Source organism: Esox lucius, chromosome 19 (genome assembly GCF_011004845.1).
Source record: "Esox lucius isolate fEsoLuc1 chromosome 19, fEsoLuc1.pri, whole genome shotgun sequence".
NCBI classification, from domain to species: Eukaryota; Metazoa; Chordata; class Actinopteri; order Esociformes; family Esocidae; genus Esox; species Esox lucius.
In genome coordinates, this window is record NC_047587.1 from 28830408 (window position 1) to 28843211 (window position 12804).

At 41.0% G+C, this 12804-nt stretch overlaps 1 protein-coding gene across 2 annotated transcripts; it reads left to right on the top strand.

The window, feature by feature from the left end:
* Positions 1-2103: 2103 nt before the first annotated feature.
* On the top strand, positions 2104-12445 carry uba2 (ubiquitin-like modifier activating enzyme 2). 2 transcript variants are annotated; one of them, XM_010884024.4, is made up of 17 exons: positions 2104-2346; positions 2950-3033; positions 3143-3213; positions 3525-3589; positions 3677-3777; positions 3910-4031; positions 4210-4277; positions 7899-8020; positions 8150-8249; positions 8377-8525; positions 8693-8786; positions 8951-9063; positions 9825-9980; positions 10414-10510; positions 11108-11213; positions 11320-11462; positions 11673-12445. In XM_010884024.4, the coding sequence occupies exons 1-17, from the start codon at positions 2206-2208 to the stop codon at positions 11867-11869; spliced, it is 1929 nt and encodes a 642-aa protein (XP_010882326.1). In that variant the 5' UTR covers positions 2104-2205; the 3' UTR covers positions 11870-12445. The 2 variants fall into 2 exon arrangements, with proteins under 2 accessions (XP_010882326.1, XP_019895887.1); XM_020040328.3 differs by lacking the exon at positions 2104-2346 and adding an exon at positions 2397-2500.
* The last annotated feature ends 359 nt before the right edge of the window (positions 12446-12804 follow it).

The following is a 12804-nucleotide window of genomic DNA, read 5'->3' on the forward strand; positions in this document are numbered from 1 at the left end:
GAATACGGCCGATAGTAGAACCTCGGATTCAGGAGGAACAGTGTGGTTTTCGTCTGGGCCGTGGAACACTGGACCAGCTCTATATCCTCTACAGGGTGATGTAGGGTTTATGGGAGTTTGCCCAACCAATCCACAAGTGTTTTGTGGATTTGGAGAAGGCATTCGACTGTGTCCCTCGCGGCATCCTGTGGAGGTTGCTTCAGGAGTATGGGGTCCTGGGTCCTTCACTAAGGGCTGTCAGGTCCCTGTACGATCGAAGCAGGAGCTTGGTTCGCATTGCCGGCAGTAAGTCAGACATGTTCCCAGTGCATGTTTGACTCCGGCAGGGCTGCCCTTTGTTGCCGGTTCTGTTCGTAATTTTTATGGACAGAATTTCTAGGCGCTGCCAGGGGCCGGAGGGTGTCAGGTTTGGGGACCACACGATTTCGTCTCTGCTCTTTGCGGATGATGTTGTCGTGTTGGCCCCTTCAAACCAGGACCTTCAGCATGCACTGGGACGGTTTGCAGCCGAGTGTGAAGCGGTTGGGATGAAAATCAGTACCTCCAAATCCGAGGCTATGGTCCTCAGTAGGAAAAGGGTGGCTTGCCCACTTCAGGTTGGTGGAGAGTTATTGCCTCAAGTGGAGGAGTTGAAGTATCTAGGGGTCTTGTTCACGAGTGAGGGAAGGATGGAACGGGAGATTGACAGACGGATCGGTGCAGCTTCTGCAGTAATGCGGTTCGATTTACCAGTCAATCTACGTTCCTACTCTCACCTATGGTCATGAGCTTTGGGTCATGACCGAAAGGACAAGATCCCGGATACAGGCGAAATGAGCTTTCTCTGCAGGGTGGCTGGGCGATCCCTTAGAGATAGGGTGAGAAGCTCTGTCACCCGGGAGGAGCTCAGAGTAGAGCCGCTGCTCCTCTACATCGAGAGGGGTCAGCTGAGATGGCTTGGGCATCTGTTCCGGATGCCTCCTGGACACCTTCCCGGGAAGGTGTTCCGGGCCCGTCCCACCGGCAGGAGACCCCGGGGAAGACCTAGGACACGCTGGAGGGACTATGTCTCCCGGCTGGCCTGGGAACTCCTCTGTGTCCCCCCGGAAGAGCTAGAGGAAGTGTCTAGGGAGAGGGAAGTCTGGGCATCTCTGCTTAGACTGCTGCCCCCGTGACCCGGCCCCGGATAAGCGGAAGAAGATGAATGAATTTCAAAATATATTTAGTAATTATTCACCTCTGAATAAAGTAATGAACCCTTATAGGATTGTGCACATTATGGCAAAGATATTTCAATTTGAAATGTGCCTAATGTTTTATTTTTTGAGAATGTATGTTTATCAGTGTACAAGGCCACAGCTGTTTTTTTTGTTGTTCACTGCAACTGATCTATCTAGTATTGAAGACTGTACCTATACTTGCAATACAAAATAATTTAATGATTCAAGATATTCTTGGTTATGAACTAAATGCAAATACTGTTTCTCTTTATGGCATATGATTACCTGAGATAATAGGATTGGTCACTCTTGCTGTATAGTGAATAATGATTGATGCTTAGTGATTAGTGCTGGTGACTGACGTGGACTATGCCATACCTAACGATGTAACTATGCGATATCCCATAACTTGTGCCTTCTGGGCATAAGTGGACAACACGTGAATATAGAATGAAATGGCATGTCTTAAATTAACTAAACACCTTACTTTCTACATCAAGCAACGTAACTAGTTACTATATGGGAACTGTAACGACTAAATGTAATGAGTTACTTTTAACGTTCCCCTACACCAGTGGTTCCGAACCAGGGGTACTAGGACCCCTGGGGGTACTTGGCCTCTCCACAGAGGGTACTTGAAAACACTCATGACACCATAGACTTACTAGTGAAATTAACATGAGGGGGTACTTCAGGGGTACTGAAAGCAGTGCAAAAACATTTTGGGGGTACAGTAACTGAAAAAGGTTGGGAGACACAGCCCTACACTGACTGTACTGAGTCTTTGTTTTCGTTGATTCTCAATTGACTTCACCAGTTCAATTGTACTGACGTGGTAGATTAGCTCGCCTCTCCAGCAGACGGCACTACACGGGCATATGATGGCCCTTTTGGTGCTCTGTTGGTCAGAGCGCCCCCTATTACTTGGAGGTGGTGCCTTCTGCTACCTAGCTACTAGCCCATAAGCTACTGCTTTTTCTTGGTTTCTGTCCTGAGTTCATTAACAATGGTACAATTAGTGGGGTCTCTCCGAAAAGAGCTCGCTGACTCTGTATCCGATTGCAATGTGCTGGTGGTCGGAGCTGGAGGGATTGGCTGTGAGCTCTTGAAAAATCTTGTTCTCACCGGTTTCAAAAATATAGAAGTGGTAAGTCGTGCAGGAGGCGTACTGTCTTGTTGGGTCTTTGTGCTGCTATAGGCTAATGTGAAGGGGCCTACAGTTCTAGCTTGCATGCTAATTGTGGTTAGCTAGCCAGAAAATAATATTCTATTAAATATGTTTCACATGGACCATATAATATGTAAGTGGTAGGGTTAGTTATTTCTCGAAGCGAAATAAGAGAAACCCAATAGACTAACAAGCAAAGTCACATCTTCCAGATTTTCAATTGCGCGCCATGTTCTGTTCTCACTTCTTTGTGGTCTGCTAACGTTAGCTAGCTACTATTTAAACAATCTATGGCAAACGTTGTTTCCCTGTACTAACAATGCTGGCGAAGTTTGGGGAGGTATTCTGATTAGCCGTAACCAGAGAACTATAAAGTATATGTGGATAGTTAGCTACAGTTATCTAAGAACTTGTCTTGTAGTTGTAATATTTGACCAATCTCTTGGCCGGCTATTTAGTAAAATCTGAATTTGTTGCTACGTATCGAAGTCTCACTTTTAGCGAACATGTGATGTTAAAATAATATTTTGTACCAATCAAAATGATTTTTAAAATTGGGTTTGGAATTTGTCTATCTTTCAGATTGATCTGGACACTATTGATGTGAGCAATCTGAACAGACAATTCCTGTTCCAAAAGAAACATGTGGGAAAGTCCAAGGCACAGGTACGGGACCAGTTTTATTTTTACAAAAATGGTCACTTCTTGATCATTGCATTCACTTGTAGGCTATGTATACAACCAGAATACTTTTTAAGTTACGACTGTCTTATAGGTGGCCAAAGAGAGTGTGCTGCAATTCTGTCCCACTGCCAATATCAAAGCCTACCATGACAGCATCATGAAGTAAGTCAGCTAGCTTAAACTTAATTTGAGTAATAAAAATAAACCTGCAACAAAAATAAACCGCTTTATTAATTTACCTCATGGGCACACAAACTTAGAAGGAAATAAAATGCCATGTTGTATTGGGGTTTGCAACCAATAACCTTTTGGATACTCGCCCTACACACTGACCATTATGCTATCTGCTGCTCCTGTTATATGCCTCATTGTTTTTGTGCATATGGTTTGTGATTTGACACCATAAGTTGCTGATGATGAGAACGAAGATGTCCTTGATCATGTTTACTGTTTAGTTTTGTTTGTCCCCATAGCCCAGATTACAACGTGGAATTCTTCAGGAACTTCATGCTTGTCATGAACGCCTTGGACAATCGAGGTATATTTTATCTTTAGAGTTTGGTGTGTCTGATTTCCCTTTTCTGGTCCTTGTATTGACGCATGCTCTTTTTGTCCTCCCTAACAGCGGCTCGTAACCATGTGAACAGAATGTGTCTTGCAGCAGACATTCCCCTTATTGAAAGTGGCACAGCTGGCTACCTTGGGCAGGTGACTGTTATTAAGAAGGTAAGACTCATGTAATCACATCTGTAATGAGTAGTATCTGATGACAGTTGAACCACTTTAATGCCTGAATGTCACAGTTAGATTTATGATAACTTAATAATAATGACTTCTCACTGCCTTAACATTCTGCAGGGTCTTACAGAGTGCTATGAGTGCCAGCCCAAACCAACACAGAAAACCTTCCCTGGCTGCACGATTCGCAACACTCCGTCGGAGCCCATACACTGCATTGTGTGGGCCAAGTACCTATTTAAGTGAGTCTGGTTAAAGGGTTTGTCTTTCTAGCCGTAGAAGTAAACAATTGAGGGATAAATTATAGTTTACATTATTACCAATCTTACCTTTACAGATTTCTGTCAGGGATCTGTTGTTGGTATTGTGTTTTTCTTGCGATTAGTCCTTTTGGTATTAACAAGCAGTTCTTCACCTCAGCCAGCTGTTTGGAGAGGAGGATGCTGATCAGGAGGTGTCCCCTGACACGGCTGACCCAGAACTTTCATGTGAGTAGAAAGCAACACTTACAACTGCTGTGGTTGCCCCCTCTGTGTGCCTGCCATGGGCTGCAAAATGCCAGAGAGGTGTTGTTTTCTCCCGGCTCCTGTCCACCCTGTGCTCTGTTTACGGTTTTGAGTCTGCATGGCAGACTAGTATACCAAGCTAGCCTGAGTCAGCAAGACCCTAACATTGGGGCTGGTGATCCCAAGGGCTCCAAGACTCAATGGACATTCCCACAGGGAATTCTGGGGCCATTGAGGGGGTTAGTTGGGGTGACCTAGGTCTGGAATGTTTTTGAGTAGTTTTCTGCTTGCAATGCAGCTTCGCGATAAAGGTACAAACCGTTTCCGTTCATACATTTGGACGTTGCTAATAATGCGAATTACAGACTGGGACAGAGCTGAATAATGGATTGTTTGAAAAAACGACTCTACAGGCCTTCTGGAACATCTGTTGGTAAGTGATATTTCAGAGAGAGATGATTTTTGGACAAACTATCCCTTTAAGCCTGAACACTGCTGGGCTTCCCCAAAATGTCTTATTGCTTATTCAGAGTGCTAGAGCATCATGCGCCAGGTACCTTAATGAATAGAAATGGTAGGTGTTTGAGGAATGGCGTTCTGGGTTACAGACATTGTTGTTCCAATTAGGGCTGCAGCTAACAACTTTTTGCATTTAAAGTATTTAAATAGGTTTTCATTGTTTTTCTTGTCCTTGTACAATGCCTTCATTAGAACAGTAGGTCGTAGTTATATAACAAATAACCCTTTAGTTTTTGCACGTTTTTATCATAATATGATTTTCAACACTGTTGGAAAAGCATTCCAGGGTATCACGAAGCTAGTTGAGAAACTTTTGACTGATACTGTAAATGTTAATGGAAATTGTAATGCATTTAAATGCCTCATCATTTCTGATGTGGAGAAATATAGAACTCACCAAATTTGGCACTAATGGGTTAATTAATCAGTAATGTTATGAATGGTTAGCTAGCTGGAGCTGCTCAACAACTCATCCCTGGTTTGTTGGTGAAATGCTTGACATTCAGCCATACATTCAACGTTAACCATTTCTCAATTAAAAATATAACTCCATGAATACAAATTATAATGAATGATGAAATTGTATTATATTAACTTGCCGTGCTGTCAAAACGGCTACAAAATGTTTTCTCTTTAAATGCTTATGCATTACAGTAGTGCTGCTGTGCTATGGGAAAAACTTTGCAACAAACTGTTTTTGTTGAATTCTTAAACGTAAAGTGATCACACGCTTTTGGAGTTGGTGGTCGTATGTGACTTCCCTCCGGTGTAGCCCCCGCCATCTTTCAAAATGGTTTTACTCTTTTTTCCTGCGTCTCGTGTAGACCCAACTAATTGATAATGAGGTTCATGGCAATTCTTTAAATTATGGATATCATTGATTTTTATTTTAGCAATTAGTTGTTGCAGCCCTAGTTCCAATACACTTTTTATTGATCCTGTCTTTCCTGTAGGAATTATTAGAGAATGGAAAAGCTTTTTATAGTATTGCGGTATATATGATTGCTGTTACGGGTTATCATGTGGGTTTTGGGAGCGCATTCTTAGGGCAACACCCCCTCATTGTTTTATGTTGGTTATCTCCAGTGTCTTAACAGTTCGCTCCATCATGGGGATTTGTTCTTGAGACTCAACAGGTTTTTGACCCAATGTATGAAATGGACCTCAAAATTCTTTCATTTAAGACAGCAGTGTTGTTATTCTTGGCCTCTGCCAAGTGAGAGGGCTGTTTGTGAGGTTCTTCAACCTCCTGCTAGTGTAAGTACTCATTCCGCTAGAAGAATGGGCTCTTCCTGGTGCTGTTCAAGGGTGTCTCTATACCGGATATTTTCTCGGCAGCATCAAGTATGAGGTGAAGATCATCATTTGTGAGTTTAAAAATATATATTTTATCAGGAAAAGGACTCCCTGAGATTTCTGAAATCTCTCTTACAGGGGTGTCCTGGCCAAGATGGGCATCAACAAACAATGGAAATTAAAAATTGCACAACACAAACATGGAAATCAAAATACAGCAACTATGCCGTCCATTGCCAAAAAATTACCAAATAAATACAGCAACAAATTAAAAAATATGCCCAATTTTAAAAAACACTGAAAAGTAGATTGGCCTTCCAATATTTTCAATGTGTCTTTAGACACACTCAGTGCTACAAGCTCCTGCGTTTTAGGTCAGATTGAAGACCTTTCCATGCAGTTGAATGTAAGGACTGACAAGAAGCATGCATGTAGATGACATCCCCGTATTCTAAAACAGGCCTAAAAGTTACACGTTTCTTACTAGCTTAAATGAAAAACAAGAATAATTTCTAAAGTAACAACCCAACTTTAACCAGTTTTTTTAATCAAGTGTAAAATATGTCTTAAAGGAGAGAGCGTTATCAATTAAAATCCAAATATATTTGTATACAGATACAGACAGTTATATTACCATGCAGTTTAGTAAGTAATGGAAGATTTATAAATGTAAAAAATCTTTGAGTTTGTAAACATCTATTTGGTTTTTAGGACAAGTTTCAGCTGATTAAGTCTTTGGTTGAAATCAAACTGTAACTGAGAAAGGGCCTACATTTGAGAGGGGGCTGAACAATATATCACTGTATCGTCTGCATAGAAATGAAAGCTTGGGGTAAATCTATGCCTATGTTATTTATGTAAATTATGAGGACTGGTCCCCGAACTGATCCCTGATAGGTCTGTGAAGAGGGCTGCACAGTGGTGCCCCTTGTCAAGAGAGACAATAAAATAATTGTATTAATTGAAGTTAAAAAGTCTTGCTTACTCAAGTGATTTAAAAAAAAAAATAATAAATACTTTAAACAGTGTTAGCAGGTGTCAATGTAGGATTGCCTCCTAAGCACTAAGGCAGATTTCCAGATGAACGGAATTTCATTTGATCTTAACGAAATAATAAAAAGATAAGATAAATCTTGGTTCAATAAAATCAGCAGCTAGCTTTAAAAAGAATGGATCTAATTTATCAGGACCAGCTGATTTATTTATTCCAAGATTTGAGGGCTTTGTGTACCTCTGAGTTAGTAATCTGTTTTAAACAAAACAAGTGATTGTTTTGATGACCATCACTAACAGCATTTTCAAGTATTGGGCAGGTATGGTTTGGAGATGAACATAAACAACCAGAACTAACAAAATGCTAATTAAAAGCAATTAAAGCAATATGAACTTTGTCGGAGATGTAGAGTCTGACAATTCTGTAGGTTTTATAGGTGTAATGTCATGGCTGATACTTTGGCACATACTGATTTAGGTGTAGGGCCCAGACAGGCATGACTAGAAAGCTGTAGTTGGTATAGGGCAGGCGGGCATCAAGATAAACTTGTCTTGCATTACGGGAGTCAGTATATCCATGGTGAAATTCCAAAACTAATACTTGAGAGAGAACTCTAGGTTACAACTGTAGCCCTTGTTCTCAGATGGTGTGAACTACCCTGTAATTAATTGCCTCTCTTGCTATCAGACAACCAGGGTTACGGTCATAATCATAGTGAATCATCATTCACTGAGTCGTATGCACTAAAAAGCTGCTGTGTTCCATGGGATTCTGTTGTCTTTTTTCCCCCTCAGGGAACCCTGCAGACACTGAAGCCCGAGCCACGGCATCTGATCAGGATGGAGACATCAAGCGGGTGTCTACCAAAGACTGGGCACGCTCCACAGGCTACGATTCCGTGAAACTCTTCAACAAGGTAGCCAGGCTTCAGTGTGAAAAAACATTTAGTAGAGGATTGCTTGTTGTTAGCTAGCTTGTTAGCCTCCTCTGTGGTTATTGAAATGTGTACAAAATATAATTTTTCACCACATGTATGGTCCTCTAGCTTTTCAAAGATGACATTCAGTACCTCCTGACTATGGACAAACTGTGGAAAAAAAGGAAAGCCCCGCTGCCTTTGGATTGGCTTGAGCTTCAAAAACTTGGTACGATATTAGCACTGTATATTATGTTGTGCAATACTCATGAACAGTCCAGTGGATTTTTTCCTTTCAGGGACAAGTTTGAATTATACATCCCTCTCTGTTCTCTTGCTGTTTTTTTCTTTCATAGCGTGTCCCCAGGAGGTGACTGGGACAGGTCTGAAGGACCAGCATGTCTTGGGTGTTGCAGGCTACTCGCAGCTTTTTTCTCGCAGCGTGGAAACCCTGCGCTCTATGCTGGCTGACAAAGGAGATGGAGCAGAGCTTGTGTGGGACAAGGTGAGAACGCACTGGTGAATAGGTATGGATTTGACACTGAAGGGACTTTACTGGAATGCAATACGTGTTGAAGACAAAACAGACTAGACAAGATGCTGCTTTCATAATTTTAGCTGAAACTTACATTTATAGTTCTTCTGCATTTGTCTTTTTCCTGTTGTTGCTAGGACGACCCTGCAGCGATGGACTTTGTGACAGCAGCCGCAAACCTGCGCATGCATATTTTCAGCATGAACATGAAAAGTCGTTTTGACATCAAGTGTGGGTATTTTGGGTGAAAGTCTAGCTGTTGTCAAGTTAGAAGTGTATGAGGGCTATGGCTGTTATTTTCACCGATTATCAGTTTTGACATTTTGTTACAATGTTGTTAGGTCTCTTGCTTAAGAAGCTGTTCTGATGTGTTGTAAATTGTTTTTATGTTGCAGCCATGGCAGGGAACATCATCCCGGCGATTGCTACAACCAATGCTGTCATTGCTGGCCTGATAGTGCTGGAGGCACTAAAGATTCTGTCCGGAGATGTGGAACAGTGTCGCACGGTGAGACCAAGATTCACATTGTAACCGAACCGGCCACACGTGTCTCAATACGCATTGATGTATGTCAGTCCCCACCAAGTACAAATGGGAACAGGTGAAGGAAAGATGTCCCTTCATGAGATATCATGCTTTAGTATGATTGTTGCTAGGCAGCGCACATGAAAATGTTTATTATTACTATACAGATATTGAATAAAGTAGGCTAATACAGTTGAATGTAGCTCTTTTGGTAGTTGCATTGCACTTACGCAGTAATTACCACGTTGTTGCTCTGGATAAGAGTGTACATGCTAACTCAATTACTGAAGTAAAATTTTTATTTTCAATCTCAAGTTGCTATGTATGTTTGCTAATTTTAAAACTGTTTTTGTAGGAAGATTACCTTATTCTTCTTTGAGACGAGCGGGACCTTTTCTTGATATGAAATTAAGTTTTACTAGCGCGCAATCTGCTACTTGTGTAGGAATCTTTGCGGTAACCTACAATTGACTTGTCATTTTGTGTAATGACTCATTGGAGCATTTAGGATAGAGTGCCTCAAGGACAGAACAGCAGATTTAGACATTATCGTCTTGGAGATTGAAACCAGCAACATTTCCGGCTCTTGAACCCCCTAAATAACCAGCCGCTACACGTTCCCTGTAGCCTAATAGTAGCCATGATGGTTGTGAATAATGTGATTCAAGCATACAGCTGTTAAATGTAATTCATATGACTTTTGATACCTACTCAAGTCAAATTACTTTTATACATCTTTCTAGATCTTCTTGAACAAGCAGCCCAACCCCAGAAAAAAGCTGCTAGTTCCATGTGCTCTGGACCCACCCAGTGCCAACTGTTATGTGTGCGCAAGCAAGCCAGAAGTCACAGTCAAACTGAATGTGAACAAAACTCTGGTGCTGGCTCTTCAAGACAAGGTAATGCATTCCTCTGGCTCATGACCATGCTCCCTGACTGATAGTGGACTGATAGAGAAACAAACACAGATAAAGACATTGTTGGCTAGAGATGCCATACATTGCTTTGTAAACTTTGGCTTGCCTATGTAAGCTAATCACACACATGCTTGACAAAGCAACAAAAGTGCAAAAAGCTAAACAGATAAGATTTAGCATTGGGGATCTCCCTACAAAGAAGGAAGGTAACGTTTCTAGTAGCTCTCAAACACCACATCCAACAATTGCAAGCACTTTCCCATGTGGTGCTCCCATCCAGAGATAGGTAGAGTACATGGGAAAGTGCTTTTTGCTCTTTTGTAGCTCTGTCAAGCGTGCGCATGCGTGCATGAGTGTGTGATTGAAAATCAATATTAAATGTATAACACAATCAAATGTGGAAATTTGGTTTTAGATATTAAAGGAGAAGTTCGGGATGGTGGCGCCGGATGTGCAAATTGAGGATGGGAAGGGGACAATCCTCATCTCCTCAGAGGAGGGTGAAACAGAAGGTATGAGGCCTTGCAGAATGCAATGGCACTGTTCCCATGGAGACCAGTAGTAGATGCCATCCTGTTGTCTTGGTGACTGATTTGTCCAATTTGACCTCAGTCCCTTTATTAGCGCACCATTTTTGTTTTCAACAAAATGTTCAATACATATGCCGAAGGTGACATTTCAGACCTGAATGAGAAAACATTTAGGCTTTCACGGTGCTCAAAGTTGACCCGTATTTTATAAAATCCCAATGGCTTCACCAAGTCATTCCAATATGGATGTGAAGGGAATACTTAGTTGGGAGATTTATCAATGAGATCAAGTTTTATTCACCAAATACAGCAAGTTGTTTGAATTCGCCGTGTGTTATCACACTCAACCTAGTAAAAAAAAAGTGGGGGGGTTATAACATCAGTTATCTAGTATTTATACAACTTCACATGATCTGGATTGCTGTTGATATGACATTAAATGTACATGGGGAAAGTGATTTTTCAACCATATCTGGATTTCTTCTCCCAAACCAAAAGGGTTTGTTAAAGTGATTTGAAATCATCCCAACTGCATAATGTTCTTTACAGTATAGAAACACCAGTATACATATCTTACAGCAAACAACAGCAAGTTCCTGTCTGATTTTGGGATTCGAAATGGCAGCCGCCTGCAGGTGGATGACTTTCTACAGGACTACACACTTCTAGTTAATGTGATTCACTGGTAAGAGAGAATATATCCTGTATAGGCCTTTGTATTTTCATTTTGAATTACTAATGCATGCATGCTTGTATTTAAATGTATTTTCTTTTGTGCTTTTCTGAAAAAGTGAGGAATTGGAGAAGGATGTAGAGTTTGAGGTGGTAGGTGATGCCCCCGACAAAGCCCCAACCCCACCCAGCTCACAGGAGGAGCAAAAAAACTTTGCAAATGGCAACAAAGACTCTGCAGAACCGTCCACCTCGTCCAACGGTAATACAAATCTTGGAGTATTTTAGGCCTTTGTCTGTACTCCACTTGTTCAATGACAAAGTTTAATCTAAAAATCTAATTTAATAGTTACACAAGTCTAGTGCCCTTTTAAAATGTTTTGTAATACTGATTCGTGTAAAGCTGTGTATTTAGATTTAGGGTACTGATAGATCAACTTTGTCTTTCTTGTGCGGTCCTTTTACTTGTTAGCCCCTGCTGAGCAGGATGATGTTCTGATAGTGGATTCAGATGAGGAGCCCTCCTCCAGCACGATGGATGTTAGTACTGAATCAGGAGGCCTCAAGAGGAAGCTTCATGACGCTGAGACTGGCGAGGCCTCAGCCAAGCGCCAACGCCTGGACCAGGCCACGGCTGATGACGACGACGATATAATTGCGCTAGACTAGTATGTCTCCTGACCAATCACCTCTGTGTTTTCATACGCTGTTTCTCTTACCAAACATCTGTAAATATAAATGTACAAAAACTGTTAAGTTTGCCTGTTTGTTTTTGTTTGTTTTTCTTTTGGTCAACAGAATACTGTTTTTCAGTGAGAAATCTGCAAAGACTATCACTGTTGGAAAGAAATGCTTTTGATTTTTGTATTTTTTATAATGTATTTGTCAGGATGTCGTTTTTAGGGAGTCTTTAAAAGAAATGCATTGAATATGTGTTTTCAGTGTATTTCACCCAGATCAATGCGAAGTAAACGTATACATGGAAGGAATGTTAAAGGAAATCACACCCAATCATTTATTTGGGTCTAGTATTGACTACATTATTTTGCTGTAATTGTTGACTATTAACCACTTGCAGGGTAATATGCTTTGTCACAGCTGGTTAAAAGAGAAATTGTACTGGAATTTGTTACTTTATTTATACATTTGTCATACATGTGGTTTATAGTTTGATCCGTCATAGCCAGAACCTAGAGTTCCCTTAGGGCCATATAGATAATGATAATAAACTCACTATAACTAGTATATCAATTTGGAACGTCAGTAATTTGGCTGTTTTTTACAGAACACTAAAACATTTTTTTTAGACTGAAGCCCTTTCTGTGCTTGGTTTAGATTTGGTAAGGAGTTATGCCTTGTATTTGCCTTAGTGCTCAAACGGCAGACTCGCTCGGAATTACACCAACGGGAAAAAAGTTTGCCAGAAGAGCTAAGGAATCTCAATATCCCTTTCAGCTTGAAAATGACGTTGGAGGTGTTACAGGAAAACACATTTTCAGAGCAAATATTTTGTAATTCAAGGTGTGTATGATTGGGCACGTGCAGGGATTAAAGTCCAACTCATATTTCACTATACAATGGGTCATAAACAAGTTTATAATAAA